The 21498-nt window shown below is 49.3% G+C and overlaps 1 protein-coding gene across 2 annotated transcripts in view; it reads left to right on the top strand.

The window, feature by feature from the left end:
- Positions 1–21498, top strand: part of MOB2 (MOB kinase activator 2) — a 147191-nt gene that overhangs the window by 63052 nt on the left and 62641 nt on the right. Inside the window, exon 1 of one of the 2 annotated variants that reach the window (XM_064163166.1) lies at positions 3247–3318. The exons of the other annotated variant lie outside the window; for it this stretch is intronic. Within the exon in view, the coding sequence (XP_064019236.1) occupies positions 3281–3318 (38 nt within the window). The 5' untranslated portion in view covers positions 3247–3280. Of the gene's footprint in view, positions 1–3246; positions 3319–21498 lie in introns of those variants that run through there. 2 annotated transcript variants of the gene reach the window in all.

The raw sequence follows: 21498 nt of genomic DNA, 5'->3' as shown, positions 1-21498 counted from the left end.
ACGTGTAGGGAAGAGAGAGAGGAGAAAAGGATCTCGAGGTGCAAGCAGCTCATTGGGAATGTTGTAGGAGAGAGAGGAGAAAAGGATCTCAAGGTGCAAGCAGCTCATTGGGAATGCTGTAGGAGAGAGGAGAAAAGGATCTCAAGGTGCATGCAGCTCACTGAGAATGCTGTAGGAGAGAGGAGAAAAGGATCTCGAGGTGCAAGCAGCTCATTGGGAATGTTGTAGGAGAGAGAGGAGAAAAGGATCTCAAGGTGCAAGCAGCTCACTGGGAATGCTGTAGGAGAGAGGAGAAAAGGATCTCGAGGTGCAAGCAGCTCATTGGGAATGTTGTAGGAGAGAGAGGAGAAAAGGATCTCAAGGTGCAAGCAGCTCACTGGGAATGCTGTAGGAGAGAGGAGAAAAGGATCTCGAGGTGCAAGCAGCTCATTGGGAATGTTGTAGGAGAGAGAGGAGAAAAGGATCTCAAGGTGCATGCAGCTCACTGGGAATGCTGTAGGAGAGAGGAGAAAAGGATCTCAAGGTGCATGCAGCTCACTGGGAATGCTGTAGGAGAGAGAGGAGAAAAGGATCTCGAGGTGTATGCAGCTCATTGGGAGTGCTGTGAGAGATCCTGGATACAGCACAGTGCCTCACCAGAGTCACCTACTTCAGCAACTTTATCATCTTTCCTCTCATGCTGACTGAAAATACGAGGTCTTAAATCACAGAATGACAGAATATTAGAGGTTAGAAGGCACCTTGAAAGGTCATTGAGTCAAATGCCCCTACCAGAGCAGGATCACCTAGGGGAAGTCTCACAGGAATACATCCAGGTAGGTTTTGGATGGCTCCAGAGACTCCGCAACCTTTGGTATCCAAAGGCATTTCTGCAGGAGACCTCTCTGAAGCAGGACTCCTTTGTGGAGTGGCTGTGTTGGCAAGTAGGGCCTCAGCTGTGTCCCTGTGGTGAGTTCTTTTGTCCATAATAGCATTTTAGGATCCCAGCATCTCTGTGACTGGCTCCAGCTCCCACTGGCCACTTTATATTTAGTTGCTGGTTTCCTATAATAGTTTTCAGATGGAGATGTTAAGGAACACATACCCTTGTGCTGCTGTAATCTCTGAAGGAGCTGGAGGGGAAGGGAGGTGAAAAAGGGAAAAAAGCATTGATGTCTTTGGGCAGAAATAGAGCTTGGTAAAAGCAGCAGCTGCTTGCAGCAGCAGAGTGCTGGAATTTATTTTGAAGCAAGTAAGTAAGCAATGAAAATGAAATGCTCAGAAAATCCAGGGCTATGTGGCTTACATTCTGCATCCAGAAAGGAGCCCTTTTGTTTTAACAAAAACTACCAAACCTGTGATTTTTATTCTAGCTTACAGGAGCAGTCAATCACCCTGAAGTCATAACCATCAGACACCACCTCCTGATAGCAGCTCTTGTGGCCTCACGTTGCTGGTGCACTGCCACTGCAAAGTAGGAGATGCCCTCACAAACCCTAGTGTTGCCTAGGCTCGAATTATCCTGCCAGAGGTATCTTGTCTTTCAGTTAAACCTGAAGAAACCCCAGGTTTTCTCTCTGTCTGGGTTTTTAGACTGCCTCTCCAGAAATGTTGCCTTCTTGGAGCTTGGTTCAATTTCTCATCTGAATCTGAGTTTGCACAGCACTCAGAAATGACCTTTAGAGAAAGGCTTCTCAATACAAGAGAGATGTGGAGGTGCTGGAAGGTGTCCAGAGAAGGGCAATGAAGCTGGTGAGAGGCCTGGAGCACAGCCCTGTGAGGAGAGGCTGAGGGAGCTGGGGGTGTGCAGCCTGCAGAAGAGGAGGCTCAGGGGGAGAGATCTCATTGCTGTCTACAACTACCTGAAGGGAGGCTTAGCCAGGTGGGGTTGGGCTCTTCTCCCAGGCACCCAGCAACAGAACAAGGGGACACAGTCTCAAGTTGTGCCAAGGGAGGTCTAGGCTGGATATAGGAGGAAGTTGTTGGCAGAGAGAGTGATTGGCATTGGAATGGGCTGCCCAGGGAGGTGGTGGAGTTGCCATCCCTGGAATAACTTTGCCTTCTGTGATAGGCTCATGTTTTGGGTGCAGATGTTGGGCTGTGAACTGTTCAATTCTCATCTCACAGGGCATGGGGGGGTCAACAGAAAAGGAAAGAAGCAGCCTGGTTGGGGCCAGTGCAGTGGTGTGATTTGTGCAGGGCGGCCAGTCCGGGGCTGCACTCACTGCTAGAGGATGTGTTTCTCTGCAGCATTGCAGCGTGACTTCAGATCTGCCTGGTTTTAACTTTCTCCAAGGAAACATAAACCTTTTAGCCACTAATTGTGTGTCACTTTTCACTCCACTTGAGATTAGGGAGAGGAGGAAAAAAAAAAAACCACCATTTAAAAAAAAGGTCTGAGTGTTTGTTATTTAGGGCTTGTTCAGTTGCATTGAGCTGCTGGGTAATGCTGAGAATCACAGAATCAACCAGGTTGGAAGAGACCTCCAAGATCACCCAGGCCAACCCAGCCCTATCCAGTCAACCAGACCATGGCACTAAGTGCCTCATCCAGGCTTTTCTTGAACACCTCCAGGCACGGCAACTCCACTACCTCCCTGGGCAGCCCATTCCAATGCCAATCACTCTTTCTGCCAACAACTTCTTCCTAACATCCAGCCTAGACCTCCCCTGGCACAGCTTGAGACTGTGTCCCCTTGTTCTGTTGCTGCTTGCCTGGGAGAAGAGCCCAACCCCACCTGGCTACAGCCTCCCCTCAGGTAGTTGTAGACAGCAATGAGCTCTGCCCTGAGCCTCCTCTTCTGCAGGCTGTACAACCCCAGCTCCCTCAGCATCTCCTCATAGGCTTTGTGCTCCAGGCAGGGCTGGGGGAGAAGGAAGGAATATCTCTGAAGCTGCACTGAGGCTGATCAGCAGCTCGCCCATAAAACACAGCTCTCTGCAGCAGTTCTCCTGTCACAGGCAGGGAGAATGTTTTATATGCATTTAACAAACCCCTTTCTCCACGAATTTTCGCTGCTGTTCCTTGGTGGAGTTGTGTCAGAGGTGTGCTGGGCTGGTTTTACACCTCCGGGCTCTTGTTTGGCTGCAGGCAGTTTCCTCTGAGCTTCCTGCTCTGTGGCTCTGGTGCCGGTTTCACATTGTTCTGCGCCCTTGTGTGACTCAGAGAAACAGGAAAGAGATTCCCCTGCTGAACAAAAAGCCCAAGCACCAAACAGGTGCCTGTAGTCTGCTCCAGCACAGGACAAACCCACCTCATTCTGGGATTTTTTTTCCCCCCCTAAGCTACTTACCTGCAAGCATGAGACTCAAGAGGAATGGTTCCTACACGCTGAACGGGTAAGGAGGAGCCTGCAGCCTCTTTTGGTGTCTTCATCATTAAATCCACCTGGAAATGGATCCCTTTTGCTTTGCCTTTCCAGCAGCAGAGTCCAGTGCAGGGCCACAAAGATGATGAAGGGAATGGAACATCTCTCTTAGGAGGGGAGCCTGAGGGAGCTGGGGCTCTTTAGCCTGGAGAAGAGGAGACTGAGAGGTGACTTCATTAATGGCTATCAGTATGTGCAGGGTGAGTGCCAGGAGGCTGGAGCCAGGCTCTGCTGGGTGATGCCTGATGACAGCACAAGGAGCAATGGGTGGAAGTTGAGGCACAGGAAGTTCCATGGAAACATGAGGAGAGTTTTTTTTTCCCTGTGAGGGTGTCAGAGCCCTGGAACAGGCTGCTTGGGGATGAGTGGAGTCTCCCTCTCTGGAGATATTCAAAACCTACCTGGATGAGTTCCTGTGTGACCTGGTGTAGGTGATCCTGCTCTGCAGGGGGGTTGGACTGGATGAGCTTTGGAGGTCCCTTCCAGCTCCTGCCATTCTGTGGTTCTGTGATTGTGACTTCTTCTGCCGTGTGCTACTGGGCAGAGTTCTGTGACATGAAATAATGAGCAAGGCTTTGTCTCGGGAGCAGCAGAGAATCGCAGCACGTCAGACACGAGGCTTATTTATTTCACTGCCCTCTGCTTTCCACTCGCTTTTGAAGCCAGCGGGTTTGGAGGGGGCAGGTTAATGCTGTCAGCAAGGCAAAATGAGGATGGATCTGCTCAGCAAAGCCACCAAAGCCTTGCTAAAAGTGTGAGTCCCAAAGAGGTACCCGAGGTGATTATTTTAAGTAGGGACCAGAGTGAAACTCATTAAGTGTGGAGCTGCCTGATAGAGAATACAGGTGAAATTTAGTCTAAGCCCATGAATTTTAAGCTTAAATAAATTAACTTTAAATAAAATCACTTTAAAAATAATCTCAGGTGCTTAAACCCCAAATACTGAGTCACTCTACTAGTGTTGTGAGGTTACAAATACTGAATTCTTTCCTTTTTTCCCCTTCCTTTTCATTGCTGTTAAATCCTCTCAGTAACAATGCCACTAGTGGAGAGAACACAAATAGATATTCCCTGCTTAAGGAATCTTCCTTATAATCAAAAGCAGAGAATTTTCAGGTGAAATGTGATATTTTTTCCCCCCTTTTCTAATTACATTTTTATTTAGCTAGCAGGAGACCCTGGCCCAGCTAACAGGAGACCTCTGCATGTCTTCATACAACACAAGGTTTCTTGCTCAGCAGAGCACACCCAAACTGGACTTGTACTTCCACGATGTTGGGTGAGCTCTTTGTTAGCACCTGGCAGGTGACTTGCTAAGTGAAGGCATTTGTTGCTCTTTGAGTGTCATTTTGCTTTGCTGCTGCTTTGAACCTTTGTAGTGAGTGATGTGCAGAGTGCTGCAGGCTGCACTTGGCTTCCTGCTGCGCTCCTGGGAAGCCCAGCAGAAAGATTTATGTACGAGAGCAAGTGTGCAGAGCAGCCCTAAACTACCTAGCAGCTTTAAACTCATGCCCATGAGGGTTTTTTCTCCACTGGAGATGCAAACAGCCAGGCAAATGGATCCAAGAGGCAATGCACTGCAGTGAGGTTTATCGCTCTGTGCTGCTTTGTGCAGTGCTGCTTAGAAGGATCTCCTGCTTTGCCAGCTTCTGTTGAAGGAGAACAGTGAGGTGCTGCAGGAGCAGGTTCAGAGAAGGGCAATGAAGCTGGTGAAGGAGCTGGAGAGCAGAGCTGAGGAGGAGCAGCTAAGGGAGCTGACGTTGTTTAGTCTGGAGGAGAGGAGGCTGAGAGATGACCTCATGGCTCTCTACAACTCAGTGAATCATAGGATGGTTTAGGTTGGAAGGCACCTCAAAGCTCATCCAGTTCCAGCCCCCCACCATAGGCAGGGACACTCCTACTAGGACAGGTTGCTTAAGGCCTCATCCAGCCTGGTCTTGAATACCTTCAGAGAGGGAACATCCACAACCTGTGCCAGTGGTGTCTCACCACACTCACTGTAAAGAACTTGTTCCTAATGTCTACAGAATCACAGAATTAAGCAGGTAAGAAAAGACCTCTGGGATCATCAAGTCCAGCCTATCACCTAACCCTTCTAACTAACCATGGCACTAGGTGCCACATCCAGCCTCCTCTTAAACACCTCCCTGGAGGTGTTCAAGGCCAGGTTGGATGATAAATTTCCCCTCTGACAGTTTAAACCCATTTCTCCTCATCCTGTCATTACAAGACCTTGGCAATAGTCCCTCTCCAGCCCTCCTGTAGCCCATTTCAGATACTGGAAGATCACAAGGTCTGCTCAAAGCCTTCTCTTCTCCAGGCTGAAGAGCCCCAACTCTCTCAATCTGTCCTCAAAGCAGGGCTGCCTCAGCACTCTGAGCATCTTCATGAAGGGAGATTGGAGTGAGGTGGGAGTTGGTCTCCCAAGTAAGGACAGGAGAAAATGGTCTTAAATCGAGCCAGAAGAGTTTTAGGTTGGACATGAGGAACAACTTCTTCACTGAAATGGCATTTAAACCATAGAACAGGCTGTCCAGGACAGTGGTGGAGTCCCCATTGCTGCAGGGCTTTCAAAGCTGTGTAGATGTGGTGCTGAGGGCCATGGTTTAGTGGTGACCTGGCAGTGCTGGGTTACTGCTTGGCCTGTGGATGATCTTGAAGTTCTTTCCTGATCTTAGTGGTTCTACAAGATTTAAATTTAGGATTTTTGGTGGTCTGGATTAGGATTTTTGGTGGCAAGGATGATGGATGGCAACATTTTCTTACCTTATCCTTAACATGGTTTTAATCCTGTAATAAAAATTCCATTACCTGACTGCATCAAAGGGAATTGGAAGTTCCTGTGTCAGAAGATTTGGGTTTAAGAGAGAAGATGAGAGAGGATTGAGATAGTAGTAGAGGTTCGTTCATTCATAGAACTGTTTTGGTCGGAAGAGACCTTTAAGATCACCAAGGCCAACCACGGTCATCTCTCTACATCTACCTGAGAGGAGGTTGTAATGAGGCTGGTGTTGGCCTCATTGCTCAAGGGACTAACAGGACGAGGAGCCTCGAGCTGCTTAAGAATATATTGGCATTAACACAGGGGGTCTTGGCAGAGGTTTGCAACCATGGTGCTGAACTGCAAAATGTAATGGATATTGTGATCCAGGAGCTCTCTTTTTGAGGGAGGCACAGTCCAGTGCCACGAGTTTTAACAAGGCCAAGTGCCAGGTTCTGCACTTTGGCCACAACAACCCCAGGCAGCTCTACAGGCTGGGGACAGAGTGGCTGGAGAGCAGCCAGGCAGAGGGGGACCTGCGGGTACTGGTTGACAGCAGCTGAACGTGAGCCAGCAGTGTGCCCAGGTGGCCAAGAAGGCCAGTGGCATCCTGGCCTGGATCAGGAATGGTGTGACCAGCAGGACAAAGGAAGTCCTTCTGCCCCTGTGCTCAGCACTGCTCAGGCCACACCGTGAGTGCTGTGTCCAGTTCTGGGCTCCTCCATTGCAGAGAGATGTTGAGGTGCTGGAAGGTGTCCAGAGAAGGGCAATGAAGCTGGGAAGAGGTCTGGAGCAGAGCCCTGTGAGGAGAGGCTGAGGGAGCTGGGGGTGTGCAGCCTGCAGAAGAGGAGGCTCAGGGCAGGGCTCATTGCTGTCTGCATCTACCTGAAAGGAGGTTGTGGGCTGGTAGGGTTGTTCTCTTCTCCCAGGCACCCAGGGACAGAAGAAGAGGACACAGTCTCAAGCTGCACCAGGGCAGGTTGAGGCTGGATGTTAGGAGGAAGTTGTTGGCAGAGAGAGTGATTGGCATTGGAATGGGCTGCCCAGGGAGTTGGTGGAGTTGCTGTCCCTGGGGCTGTTTAAAAAGAGGCTGGATGAGGCACTTAGTGCCACGGTTTAGTTGATGAGAAGGTGTTGGATGGCAGATTGGACTCGATAATCTGGAAGGTCTTTTCCAGCCTGGTTAATTCTGTGATTCTGTGATTTGAGGTTTATTGAAAACAAATGCCTGGTGTAGAACTCCAGGGGGAAAAAATACTTTGTGCAAGCTCATCCTGTGCTTCTCTTCAGCCTTGTTCTGACTTGCAGGACGCTGTGCATAATCACTTGAAGGAATTTCACTTGTTGTGGCCCCGTGCATACCTGGCATTGTGTTTTATGGCAGACCTTTAACTGGAAGTGTTGGATTACAGCGAGCAAAGCCAGCAGCAGCCAAATGAGGAGGAAGCTTCAGCTGGGAGTTTGTGGGAGACTCCAATCCTATCTGATTCTACCAGGCTGCTGTGCTTTGCTCTGTTAAACAGCAGATGCTGAGGAGTGAAGTTAAGCTAATTAAAGAAATTCCTTTTATGTTTATCTCTTGCCTGGATGATTTAATAACATAAGGTAATGAAAAAAAAGAGCTTGGAGTCTGTTTTCCTGTTTAGCCTAAAATTTGGCATGTCAGCAAAACAGGCTTGGTTTGTTCTTTAGGAGGGGTTTGGTTTGGGATACAGAGTTCCTCTGGTCAGGAGGAGCAGTTATTTGAGGAGAGGGCAGCTTTGGGGTGGGATGCTGTAGGGCTGTTAATAATGCTGCTGCAACAAGTACCTGCTTGGGATGGGGATGTTGCCACCACAGGAGTACTCTTTAGGGTAGTGCATGGAAGGTATGTAACAGTACAAGGAAGATAGGGACATGCTAAAGTGTGTCCAGAGAAGGGCCACCACGGTGACCAGAGGGCTGAAGCTCTTCTGCTGTGAGGACAGGCTAAGAGAGCTGGGGATGTTCAGCATAGAGAAGAGAAGGCTTTGAGGAGACCTTATTGTGGCCTTCCAGTATCTGAAGGGGGCTACAAGAAGGCTGGGGAGGGAGTTTTTAAGGCTGTCAGGTAGTGATAGGACTGGGGGGAATGGAACAAAGCTAGAAATGGGGAGATTCAGATTGGATGTTAGGAAGAAGTTCTGCTCTATGAAGGTGGTGAGACACTGGCACAGGTTGCCCAGGGAGGTGGTGAAAGCCTCATCCCTGGAAGTTTTTAAGGCCAGGCTGAATCATAGAATCAACCAGATTGGAAGAGACCTCCAAGATCATCCAGTCCAACCTGTCCCCCAGCCCTAGCCAGTCAACTAGACCATGGTGCTAAGTGCCTCATCCAGTCTTTTCTTGAAGACCTCCAGGGACGGTGCCACGGATGTGGCTCTGAACAACCTGCTCTAGTGTGAGGGGTTGGGGCGTTGGAGCTGGATGATCCTCGAGGTCTCTTCCAACCCTGACCACTATGTGATTCCATGAAAACTGAGTTTCTGTTATGTAAAAAGCAGGTGGTTGGTACAGCCAGGAGCAAGCACCTCCAAATAATCAGCATGTTCTGAGGTGTAAGTGCAGAACATGGCAATGAACTTGCTGAGTACCCCCTGAAGCAGTTAAGGTGGTGTTATGCTAAGCGTTTAGTAGTGTAACAACTCGGAGGCTGTGCATGGAGAGCAGTAGGTGGGAATTCTTTACATCAAAGATTGCTTTGTTTGCACCTTCCTGCTCTACTGAATCGTATTTTGTAAGCTGGAGCTATTGAACCTGCAGGAAGCTCACATTGGCCTTTGTGAGGGAGGACAAGGCTCAGCTGCTGAAATGAAGGTGCAGCTTCTCCTTGCACCCTGTGTCCAGATGGTCTTCAAAAGAAAGAAACCATTCCTAACTCAGGAAGTTCTCACACTGACTTATCAAGCTCTAGGTGTCTTTTGTGTCTGGTGATGTTGATATCTTGGATGAGGTGACCAAAGAGGGCAATTGGAGAAGCCTAACCTGTAAGATACAGGGACTTTGGGAAGACCTTTACATCTTCTGCTCAAAGATGCTCACTTATCCTTTGCATAGTTCTGCTATCTTGGTGTACTCCCCAAAACTGCAGATATTTCATCCAGTTTCCAGGAAAATCTTGATCCTTGCTTTTAATTTTCCTCCTAAAGAAGCAGCCTGTAACAAGAACCATCACAAGATTTCTTTTTTCCTTTGCCTGTGATTTGGTCAGGCTCTGGGTGCACTCTCAATGTGTAAAGGGGGGGGGGGAAGGAGGACTGCAAAGGGAAGTAAGAGGCTTGAAAATGTTCTCAAACGTAATAGCAGCAAAAAGTTTCCTCTGCCCTGCCTTTCCCCTGTTCCAGTGTACCTCAGTGGGTACTGGTGGAAGAGCTGCACACACAGAAACTGCAAAGACAGCAAAAGGCAGTTTCACTTAAACCCAGTGAGTTTTAGGTGTTCCCTGAGCAGGTCTCACTGAACATGGCCACATTTGCTCTTACTTTTTGAAGCAGGTGATGCTTACAGGTGTTTGTGGAGACAGAGGCAACTGCTGGGATCTGTCAGAGGATGTGTCCAGCAGGTCTAGGTAGGTTCTGCACAGGGAGGTGGTGCAGTCACCAACCCAGGATGTGTTTAAGGGTCCTTTGGATGTGATGCTTAGGAATATGGTTTAAGGTGAATCTTGTAGAGTAGGGTTATAGGTTAGACTTGGTGATCCTGAGGAGCTTTGCCAACCTGCATGTTTCTGTGAATCTTCTCCTCTTCTGCTCTGCCCTCACACTTGGAAAACTCTGTCCAGTTTTGGGCTCCCCAGTTCAAGAGGAACAGAGATCTGCTAGAGCAAGACCAAGGAAGGCTATGAGGGTGATGAAGGGACTGGAACATCTCTGCTATGAAGGAAGACTGAGAGCCCTGGAGCTGTTCAGTCTGGAGATGAGAAGGCTTAGAGGGGATCTGATCAATGTCTATGAGTATCTGAAGACTGGGTGCCAAGAGGGAGGCAACAGGGTCTTTTTGGTGGTGCCCAGTGATAGGCCAAGGAACAGTGGGTACAAAGTGGAACACAGGAGATTGTTCTCAACCCAAAGAGACCCTTCTTCATGCTGAGGGTGACAAGGAAACCCTTCTTCATGGTGAGAGTGCTGGAGCCCTGGAGCAGGCTGCTCAGAGAGGTTGCAGAGTCTCCTTCTCTGGAGGAATTCCAGACCCACTTGGACTTTGTGATCCTGGGCAACCTGCTCTGGGTGATTCTGCTTTAGCATGGGTGGTTGAACTGAGTGACCTCCAGAGGTCCCTTCCAACCCCTGATACTCTGTGATTCTTACCCTGCTGAGACCGAGGTGGAAACCTTACCTGCTAGCATCTCCTTGATGCTGTTAAGTCAGCTCTGCTGCTCTGTGCAAGCCTGCTGTGTGCTGATTGTATTTCTTTGCATTGCAAAGCTCCTTTTCATCACTGCACTCTTTTGAAGGTCATCTTGACTTGGGAGCTGTCCCCTGGTGAGCTTGGGGCTGTGTTTGTTGACAGTGAAAAATGCTCTGCTGCTTGTAAGCATTGCAGCATCTTTTGGTTTTGCAAATGCTATTTTTTGGTCTTTATTACTGTTGTTGTTATTATTCCTTTAGCACTTGGAATCACAGACAGTGGAGGTCTCTGCAGGCTGCTCAGGTGTCAAGTAACAAGGATTGTTTGTTCTACTGCCATTTCCTCTCCCCCTGCCCCCCAATGGCTGAAGTTTAAGGAAGGGTGGAAATCCAAGCATATATTTCATACAGGATACGACCTCAGTGCACCCAAAACAAACCACACAATCATAGAGTGGTTTAGTATGGAAGGGACCTCAAGGCTCAGCCAGTTCCAATCCCCTGCCATAAGCAGGGAGACCTCCCACTAGAACAGGTTGCTCAAGTCCTCATCCAGCCTGACCTTGAACACCTCCAGGGAGGGAGCAGCCACAACCTCCCTGGGCAACCTGTGCCAGTGTCTCACCACCCTCTCTGTAAAGAACTTCTTCCTAACATCTAATTTAAATCTCCCCTCTGCCAGTTTAAACCCATTCATTCCTGTCATTACAAGACCTTGTCAGTAGTCCCTTCCCAGCTCTCCTGTAGGCCCCCTTCAGATACTGGAAGGTCACTATAAGGTCTCCTCAAACCCTTCTCTTCTCCAGGCTGAAAAGCCTCAACTCTCATAACCTGTCCCCATAGCAGAGCTGCTGCAGCCCTCTGAGCATCTTTGTGGCCTCCTCTGGACTGGCTCCAACAGTTCCATGTCCTTCTTGTGTTGGGGGCTCCAGAACTGCACTCCAGGTGGGCTCTCATGAGAGCAGAGTAGAGGGGCAGAATCCTTTCCCTTGCCCTGCTGGCCATGCTGTTCTTGCTGCAGCCCAGAACATGGTTGAACTTTGGTGCTATGATCTGAGCTTCCTCTGCCTTTTAGAATCATGATGTGTGAGCCTACACCTTCCTGGCAGCTTTGTGATGGTGCAGCCAGAACTGTGCCAGGGCTGTTTTGCCTTCACCACACCCTGCCTCAGGAGAGCTTTGCTGCTATGTTAAGGAGACCACTGCAGAAAGGAAGAGCTGCTTTGGACAGCTGGCACCGTGCTGACCTTGCTTCAAATATCAGATCATGACAAACAGGCTACCAGGGGAAACTGGACCTGACTTGGGGCCGTGGTTTGGACATGGCTGTGCAGCATCCACTTGGTCTGCACTCTGTCCTTAATGAAGTTTTAGACACTTTGTGACTTCTCTTGGCCACAAAAAATGATCTGAGGACTGGACCTCTCCTCAAGGCCAGGCTAAGAGAGTTGGGGTTGATCAGCCTGGAGAAGAGAATGTTCCAGGTGAAACTTTCTGGTGGCCTTTCAGGACTTAAAGGAGACAATCAGAAAGCTGGGGACAGACTTTTAAAGCAGGACCTGTTGTGGCAGGACGTGGGGTGATGATCTGGACTAAAAAGAGGGAGATTCAGCCTAGAGAGAAGGCAGAAATGTTTGACACTGAGGGTGGTGAGAGCCTGGCCCAGGTTGCCTGGAGAGGTGATAGATGCCCCAGCCCTGGAATCATTCCAGGTGTGGTCGTTTGAGGCTCTGAGCTACCTGCTGTAGTTGAAGACATCTCTGCTTCCTGCCAGGAGAGTTGGACTAGGTGACCTTTAAAGATGCCTTCTAACCTAAAGCATTCCATGATTGTATGACCTGCTGGGTGTCTGAAGATGACAGTTAAGGCTCAGCAGTGATCTCTCTCCCTCCTGCACAGTGGCTGTTGCAGACGCGCCGTAATGGAAACTGGACAGCGTGTACAGGAGGCTGCTTGTTGAAACAACTCTGTAGCACCCAGTCAAATGTTTAAATGTTAGATAAATAGTTTTGATCTTCTCATCATCACCCTGCCTGACTCTGCAGTGGTGAGTAGCTGCTGTGGGATGTGACATCGTGGGACAGTTTTAACTGCCAAAGGAGCACAGAGTCGTAGAGAGCAGAGAAGCATTAAGGTTGGATTAACCTCTAGGATCATCAAGTCCAACCATCAGCTGAATACCATCATGGCCATCAAGCCACATCCCTCAATGCCACATCCACAGGTTTCTTGAACACCTCCAGGAGTGGCAACTCCACTGCCTCCCCGGAGAGCGTGTTCCAATCTCTTACTGCAAAGAAACTGTTCCTAATCTCCAGCCTAACCCTCCCCTGATGCAATTCCAGGCCATTTCATGCACTGAGGAATCTGGCAGGGGTGAGAGCTTTGAAAATGTAGTGTTTGCAGCTCCTCAGGCAGTGCCTGTGCTGCTGAGGAGCACTTCCCTAACCAGCTCCGTGGGAAGTTTGTGTTTAACTTAGGTTGTCTAATTCCAAACAGTTTAGCATCTCCCTTCCCCTGCTCAGCGCTGCCCTGGGCCCATCTTTGAGTTCTCTAAATATTTTAGGATTGAGTAGAGGTAAACTGGATTCCTTGGGAAGTTGAAGAGCAGGTTTAGACTGGATGTTAGGAACAAGTTCTTTACCATGAGGGTGGTGGAACACTGGAACAGGTTGCCCGGAGAGGCAGTTGAAGCTCCACCCCTGGAGATGCTCAAAGTCAGGCTCCAAGAGGCTCTGAGCAACCTGATCTGGAGGAGGATGTCCTTGGGGTTGGACTGGATGAGCTGTGGAGGTTCCTTCCAACCCAAACCATTCTAGGAGCCTGTGATTCTGCTCTGCAGAGAGATGGGTTTTGTTTTGGTGCTGCTTTCATCTCAGAGCTGCGTGCACATGGAGGAGGCTCCGTATAAAGCAAGGCAGAAGTAAGCCATGCCTTGAACCAAATTCAAGTTGCACGCAGACGAAATGCTGAGGGATATCTTAATGATTAATGGATGCTGAACTGACTCTGATAAAATATTGTTGGCCCCAAGATCTGTTTCCTCTGCAGCAAGCCACTGCTTTAAACTAATGACTCTTGATTCGCTGCCAAGCGCTGAAATTGAACAAGAATTTGTTTCCCTTGTGTGCTTCCGTCTTGTACTGACGCAGAGCAAGGCTGGGAGCAAAAGTGGTGTCTTAATGTTTGTTTTGCCCAAAAAAGTAGAAATAGGAAAGAGCATCAGAAGGCTGCTTCAGAAGGCTTTATTTTTTTTTTTTTTTTTTAATGAAGCATTGTTGCAAGGGCAGGAAAAATGGCATTAAAGGATGTGACAAACAGCTCATGAAAGCCTGCTGAAATAACTCATCTGGCAGGCAGAAGGGGAGTGAACACCCAAATATCTTATCTGAGGAGAAGCAGCTGTTTGAAGTGCTTTGCAGTCCTCCCAGATTGCCACAGGTCCTGTCAGGAGAAAGGAGAAAAACCCCTAAGGGCAGCAGCACAGGCTGGTAGCCTGGGATAGCACAGCCCAGCTCCCTCACACTGGGGCCAGAAGTGGGGATTACTCGCTGCAGTGCTTGTGGGGCTGGCAATCTGATTTTGGAGAGCTTTGACATTAAAAAAGCCCTCAAGTTAGGAAAAAACATAAGCCAGGAGGAGATGGCAGCACTGCTGCCTGAGCTCTGCCTGCTGTGATGGGACCTTGGCACTTTCTTGGCCAGCTCCAGCCCTTTGTACTTGTTTGAGACTTTGCTTACAGGTTTCTCTTCCGCCTTCTGAAGCTGCCGGTGGTATTTGGTCAGTATGCTTCAGTTCCACAGTGAAGTGTGTCCAGCAGCTCTAGGGAGGTTCTCCTACTCCTCCTCTGCTCTGCCTTGGTTGATGAGACCACACCTGGAATACTGTGTCCAGTTTTAGCCTGCAGAAGAGGAGGCTCAGGGGTGACCTCATTGCTGTCTACAGCTACCTGAAGGGAGGCTGTAGCCAGGTGGGGTTGATCTCTTCTGCCAGGCAAGCAGCAACAGAACAAGGGGACACAGTCTCAAGTTGTGCCAGGGCAGGTCTAGGCTGGATGTTAGGAGGAAGTTGCCAATCTGTGCCAGAGAGAGTGATTGGCATTGGAATGGGCTGCCCGGGGAGGTGGTGGAGTGGCTGTGCCTGGAGGTGTTCAAGCCTGTATGGGGCACTTAGTGCCATGGTCTGGTTGATTGGCCAGGGCTGGGTGCTAGGTTGGACTGGATGAGCTTGGAGCTCTCTTCCAACCTGGTTGATTCTATGATTCTAGATGAGGCCTTGAGCAAACTGAGCCAGTGATTTAGATGTTCTTTAAGGTCCCTTCCAACCCAAACAAAATCATTCCATGAGTCTCTGAACTCCAGAATGTGTTGCTGGGGGTCTTGTGTGTGCCTCCACTCTGCCTCCACAGTGCACACACTGCCAGGAGCTGCTTTACCTTCTGCCTTAAAACAAGCCTGTGGCAGGCAGTGAGGAAAGCAGGCAGTGGGGAAAGCCTTGCCTTGCTCCTCCCCAGGCTCTCAGGCAGTGATAAATGCTCAGATTAGCATTGGAGCCTTACAGAGGTGTTGTTCCATTAACAACCTGGGGCCAGAACAGGGAACAACAAAACTCTTCAGGCACTTGACTTTTTTTTTCTCATTCCTGTTTTCTTTTTGGCCCTTTCTGTGCCCCCTGCCTCCGAATAAACTGCTTTGTGCAGTGCACTCTATGGTCAGGCCTTGTAATGAAGGCAATATATATGCAGGGTAAGAAGTGCTCACTAAAAGGAGCCCTATAACTTATCTGCTGTGCAGCAGGACTATTAACATCCCCATTTATAACTCATTAATAATAATTAGGGGCAGTAAATTAGCTGTAAACTTTCACACTAGCTACCGATTCAGTAGCTGAGTATGCAGTGGAGAGTTGATTTCTGCTTCTTGCCCCTAAGATGCACTGAGGACAGGAGCTTTTGTAGGGGTTATTACCATGAAAGCATAATGAACAATTCTATTACAGAGCCATTTGAAAAGCTCTTTAGTGTTTTCTTTTCCTTAGGTGAATTCAAGCTTTCCACTCAGATAGAACAGGAGCTTGTTTTCTTCCCTTGTCTGCAGTAATGGTGATGTGAATTAAGGTTTCTTTCCTCATGTCTATGTGGAAGGGACTCTAGGTTGTGGTCACAGAATGATAGGTGTTGGGAGGGAGCTGTGGATATGGAATCACAACCCATCCTGCCAAGGCAGGTTCACCTGAAGCATCACAGAATTAACCAGGTGGGAAAAGACCTCAAAGGTCATCGAGTCCAACCTATCACCTAACCCTTCTAATTAACTAAACCATGGCACTGAGTGCTTCATCCAGCCTCCTCTTAAGCACAGGAACATCATAGCCAGGTGGGTTTTGAATGTCTCAGAAATGAAGGCTCCACTACCTCTCTGGGTAGCCTGCTCTAGACCTTCACTCTTAAATTACAGAAGTTTCTCCTCCTGCTTAGATCCAACTTCCTATGTTCAAGTGTGTGCCTGTCACTGGGCACCACTGAACAAAGCCTGATCCCATCCTCCTGGCACCCACCCACCCTTTGTGTGTCGATAACACTGATGAGATCCACTCCCTCAGCCTGCTCTTTCCCAGGCTAAAACCCCCCAATTAATCACAGAATCAGTCAGGGTTGGAAGGCACCACAAGGACCATCCAGTTCCAACCTCTCTGCCATGGGCAGGGACACCTCACTCTAGATCAGGTTGCCCAGAGCTACATCCAGCCTGGCCTTAAACACCTCCAGGGATGAGGCTTCCACCACCTCCCTGGGCAACCTGTGCCAGTGTCTCAGCACCCTCATGGTGAAGAACTTCTTCTTAACATCCAGTCTGAATCTCCCCATTTCTAGCTTTGTTCCATTCCCCCCAGTCCTATCACTACCTGACAGCCTAAAAAGTCCCTCCCCAACTTTCTTGTAGGCCCCCTTCAGATACTGAAAGGCCACAGTAAGGTCACCTCCTCTCCAGGCTGAACAGCCCTAACTCTCTCAGTCTCCTCATAGCAGAGCAGCTCCAGCCCTCTGATCATCCTCGTGGCCCTTCTCTGGACACCTTCCAGCATATCCATTCCATATCCCTCTTACAACAGGGGCTCCTCAGTCCTTCCTCATAAGAGCTGTTCCAATCCCCTCAGCATCTTTGTACCCAAGCCACAAGCTAAGATTAAATTTAAAGCCAAACCTGTCAATATTTTTAACTCCTCCATTCCCAAAGCCCTGACCTGTCAGCACTGAGGGCTGAGCCATCCCTGTGCTCAGTGCTGCCAGCTCAGCTAAAAGAGAAGGTGAGTTCTGCACCTTCCTCTGTGTGGGAGAGGAGGAGAGCGATGCTGATGGGTGCTGACAGTAATGAAGTGCAGTGGCAGGACAGATGCTGCTGCTGGATGCTGAGTAGCTGACAGCACCACCATGGCTTTGTGTCTGTCAGGTTTTATTGGCTTGGGAGCTTCATTTCAGGGCAGTTGTGCAGCTGGAGTACTCCAAAGTGCTGAACCTGTTCTTTCAGAGACAAGCCTGAGCCTTCCCAGGCAGTTTTAATTAGGAGTTGGTTCTTGCTGCAGTAACACAGCCGTTTTCAGGGGGGAATTGAATCAGGTTTTCATTATGGTTTAATTTCATGGAGCTTGTTAGAGGATTTTTGTAATCACAGAATCCAGCGTGGTAAAGGTTGGAAGGGACCTCTGGAGATCATCCAGTCCAGCTCCCCTGGCAAGCAGGATCACCCAGGGTAGTTCATGCAGGAATGCATCCAGGTGGGTTTTGAAAGTCTCCAGAGAAGGAGACTTCACAGCCTCTCTGGGCAGCCTGTTCCAGGGCTCTGTCACTCTCAATATAAAGAAGTTTCTCTGGAGATCCTCCAGCGCAACCCTTCTGCTAAAGCAGGATCACCCACAGCAGTTTGCCCGGGATCACAGTGGCCAGGTGGGTTTGGAATCCCTCCAGAGAAGGAGACTCCACAATCTGTCTGGGCAGCCTGCTCCAGGCCTCCAGCACCCTCACATCAGAGAATCTTCTCCTTCTGTTCAGATGGAACCTCCTGGCTTCCAGTTTGTGCCCACTGCCCCTTGCAGCACTGCAGAGCCTGCCCTCAAATGAGCAGTGGCTCACAGAACACCAAAGAGGATCTACACCAACTGCATGATTGAATGTCTTTGTGGAGTTAGAGGCTGTGTTTTTAATATGCTCACCACTCTCTCTGCACTTAAGATTATTAAAACAATCTTTTGTCAGCTGCAAAAGCCTGTTCAGCCTGACCTCAGCAGGCACAAATGAAGGTAGTTACTCAGGAGCCAAAAGAAATCAGGTTTTCTGCAGGTTGAGTTCATCTTTTCACTACCCTGAGGTGGTTTCTCGATGGCTTTGTAAGGCAGCTTGACTCCCATCCAGTTTAGCACTCCAATACTGAGCACTTTGGATGTTGGGTCCTTGCTGTGGAGGTGATAATGTGCCAAACTTTTGTGTGTGTGTGTTGATGCAATCCAGTTATGTTAGGATTATTTTGGTTTTGGGTGGCTCATCCCCAGGTAGCTTCAAACTAACATCTCAGGATTGTTGGGGTCTGAAGAATTAAGTCCTATGAGAAGGAGCTGAGAGCTGGGGTTACTTACTCTGGAGAAGAGGAGGCTGAGTGGAGACCTCATTGCTCTCTGCAGCTCCCTGAAAGGAGCCTGGAGTGAGGTGGGGTTGGTCTTTTCTCCCCAGTAACAAGTGATAAGATGGGGAAGTGGCCTCAAGTTGCACCAGGGGAGGTTTAGGTTGGAGATGAGGAATAATTTCTTTGCTGCAAGAGTAGTCAGGCCCTGGAACAGCCTGCCCAGGGAGGTGTTGGAGTCACCATCCCTGGAGGTGTTACAAACCATGTAGGCATGGCACTTGAGGACACAGCTTTGTGGCATGGCAGTGGTGGGTTGATGACTGGACTCAAGCATCTCAGAGGTCTTTTCTACCCTTACCAATTCCATGACTGAACATTTCAGTGCAGAGCCCACCCTGTTTCTTCCTCTATGACTAGTTTTCAACAGATCTGCCCAGACTACTCTCAAGATGAAGCTCTGCCCTTGCAGACACACAACCCACAGCCATCAAGTGGCTGCCACCCCTACAAGCCCCACAGACTTCTCTGTCCTGATGACTATTTGGGTGTTTTTCCTTCCCTCCTGAGCTAAAGACAATATTGCTCCTAGCTTATGCTTTCTGAAAGGGAGGTGCAGAACTTTCCTGCCTGCTCTGGGGAGCTATATTCTGCACTTGAAACAGTATAGGCTCGCTTATAAAACGGGGATAAAAATGTCTAGCCACTTTATAAGGAGCTTAAGAACTAATTAACTTCTGCAGCTCTTTCTCAAAAGCCTTTTTCTTCCCAGTTGTTGCCTTTCTCTGAAGGTAAATAAAGTCTCTGCAAGGCTCTTAACCACCTGAAGACTTCAGGTGAAAATAACTTGATTGCTACATTTCTGGGCAGAGCCTGCATGACATAGAAATGCATTTGAAGGGAGCAGCAGCAGCAGCAGGGTGAGTAAACGTTATTTAAGCCCAGCCATCCTGTCTCTTACCTTGGAATAATCACTGGGCTGCATTTGAAGAACAAGCCTCAATGTTGCCAAACTCCACCTTTTTCCTGCCTGGTCTGAATGTGGGAGAGTCTTTGTAAGACTCAGTTTCCTGTTTCCCAGACAAGGGAGGGGGGAAAACTCTGTTCTCTCCTTGTCCTGCCAAACAAAAGGCAGGCAGTGACTGCATCCCTGCGGCTGCTGCCAGCCTGCAGACAGCTGGAGGCTACGGCGGCTTCCTGGGCTGGAGCCTTGGCAGGGTGGCACCTTGCTGCTGCAGCCTGTCTTGTTGGGACTCACCTCAGAGCTTTATAGGCTGGGTGTTAGGAGAAAGTTCTTCACAGAGAGAGTGATTGGCATTGGGATGGGCTGCCCAGGGAGGTGGTGGAGTCGCTGTCTCTGGAGGTGTGTAAGAAAAAGCCTGGATGAGGCACTCAGTGCCGTGATTGAATTGATTGGATAGGGCTGGGTGCTAGGTTGGACTGGATGAGCTTGGAGGTCTCTTCCAGCCTGGTTGATTCTATGAGAGAGAAAACTGCCCAAAAGGCCTTAGAAAGAGTTGACATCTTGAGTACTGTGTCCAGTTCTGGGCCACTCAATTCAAGAAAGATGTTGAGGTGCTGGGATGTGTCCAGAGAAGGGCAGCAAGGCTGGGGAGGGGCCTGGAGCACAGCCCTGTGAGGAGAGGCTGAGGGAGCTGGGGGTGTGCAGCCTGCAGAAGAGGAGGCTCAGGGCAGGGCTCATTGCTCTCTGCAACTACCTGAAAGGAGATTGTGGCCTGGTAGGGTTATTCTCTTCTCCCAGGGACAGAAGAGGAGGACACAGGCTCAAGCTGCACCAGGGCAGGTTCAGGCTGGATGTTAGGAAGTTCTTCCCAGCAAGAGTGATTGGCTTTGGAATGGGCTGCCTGGGGAGGTGGTGGAGTCACTGTCCCTGGAGGTGTTTAAAAGGAGGCTGGATGAGGCACTTAGTGCCACGGTTTGGTTGATGAGAAGGTGTTGGGTGATAGGTTGGAGGTCTTTTCCAACCTGGTCAATTCTGTGTGATTCTGACAACCGGGGTTTGCTACGTCACTTGGACCCAAGCTCTGACACACAGAAGAATGCACAGAATCATTGAATTGTTTGGGTTGGAAAAGACCTCTAAGATCAGCAAGTGAGCTGTCAGTATCTTCCCTCTTTCCCTGCATGATTTCATAGAATCACAGAGTGGGCTGGGCTGGAAGGAACCTCCAAAGGTCATTTAGTCCTACCTCCCCTGCAGTCAGCAGGGACATCCTCCACTAAGTCAGGTTGCCCAGAGCCCTGTCCAGCCTCATCCTGAATATCTCCAGGGATGGGGCCTCAACCACCTCCCCTGGGCAACCTGTTGCAGTGTTCCACTACCCTCACAGTAAAGACCTTGTTCCTAACATCTAACCTAAATCTCTTCTGCTCTAGTTTGGAGCTGTTGTCCCTGGTCATCTCACTGCAGGCCTTTGCAAACAGTCTCTCACCATCCTTCTTGTAGCCTCCTTCAGGTACTGTCAGGCTGCTATTAGGTCTCCCCAGAGCCTCCTCTTCTCCAGGCTGAACACCCCCAGCTCCCTCAGCCTTCCCAAGCCCCTTGTTTTCAGTTCCATGGATTAGTGTTTGTGAGCAGATGATTGAGCTTTGGAGAGTGAGTTGTGCAAGGAGCAGAGGATGGAGTGGCAGGAGGTACCCAGTGCTTAAGCCACTTAGAGACTAATTGCAGCCCTTTCCCAGTGCAAGGCTGATCAATTTGTGCCAACACTAACATCCTGCAGGGCAGCAGCTGAATGGTTTGGGGTTTCCTCTTTGACTGGGAAGGTGTAGCAGCTGTGTTTCTCCAAAACCAAGTCTAGCTGTTTAGATCCTGGTGGCTGCTCCAGCTCTGTCCCATATTATGTGAACAAGAATAGCTTCAGCCTTTTCCCACCTCAGGATTTAAACATAGATTCATAGACTGGTTTGGCTGGGAAGGGACCATAAAGATCATCTAGTTACAGCTTCCTGCCATTAGGCAGCTTGTTCTAGGCCCCATCCAACCTGCTGTTGAACACTGCCAGGCTTGGAGCCTCCATAGCTTCTCTGGACAACCTGTTCCAGTGCCTTACCACCCCCACGGGAAAGATGTTCCTCCTGGTGTCTAATCTACTTCCAGCTTCTTCCAGTTGGAAGCCATTACCCCTTGTCCTGTCACTGCATGCCTTTGTAAAGTGTCCTTCTCCAGCTCTCCTGCAGCCCCTTCAATACTGAAAGCCCCCAAGAAGCAGCCTTCTCTTCTCCAGGCTGAACAACTTCAACTTTCTCAGCCTGTGTAATCACATGAGAGAAGCTTCAGTCATTCAGTCATCTTTGTGTCCTCCTCTAGGACCCCTCTAATATTTCCATGTTGTTCCTGTGTTGGAGGCTCTGGAGCTGCTCCCAGCATGGCATGTGGGAGCTCAGGGATG

Source organism: Pogoniulus pusillus, chromosome 24 (genome assembly GCF_015220805.1).
Source record: "Pogoniulus pusillus isolate bPogPus1 chromosome 24, bPogPus1.pri, whole genome shotgun sequence".
Lineage (NCBI taxonomy): Eukaryota > Metazoa > Chordata > Aves > Piciformes > Lybiidae > Pogoniulus > Pogoniulus pusillus.
The sequence above is the reverse complement of the archived record's forward strand: the minus strand, read 5'-3'. Positions and strand labels throughout refer to the sequence as shown.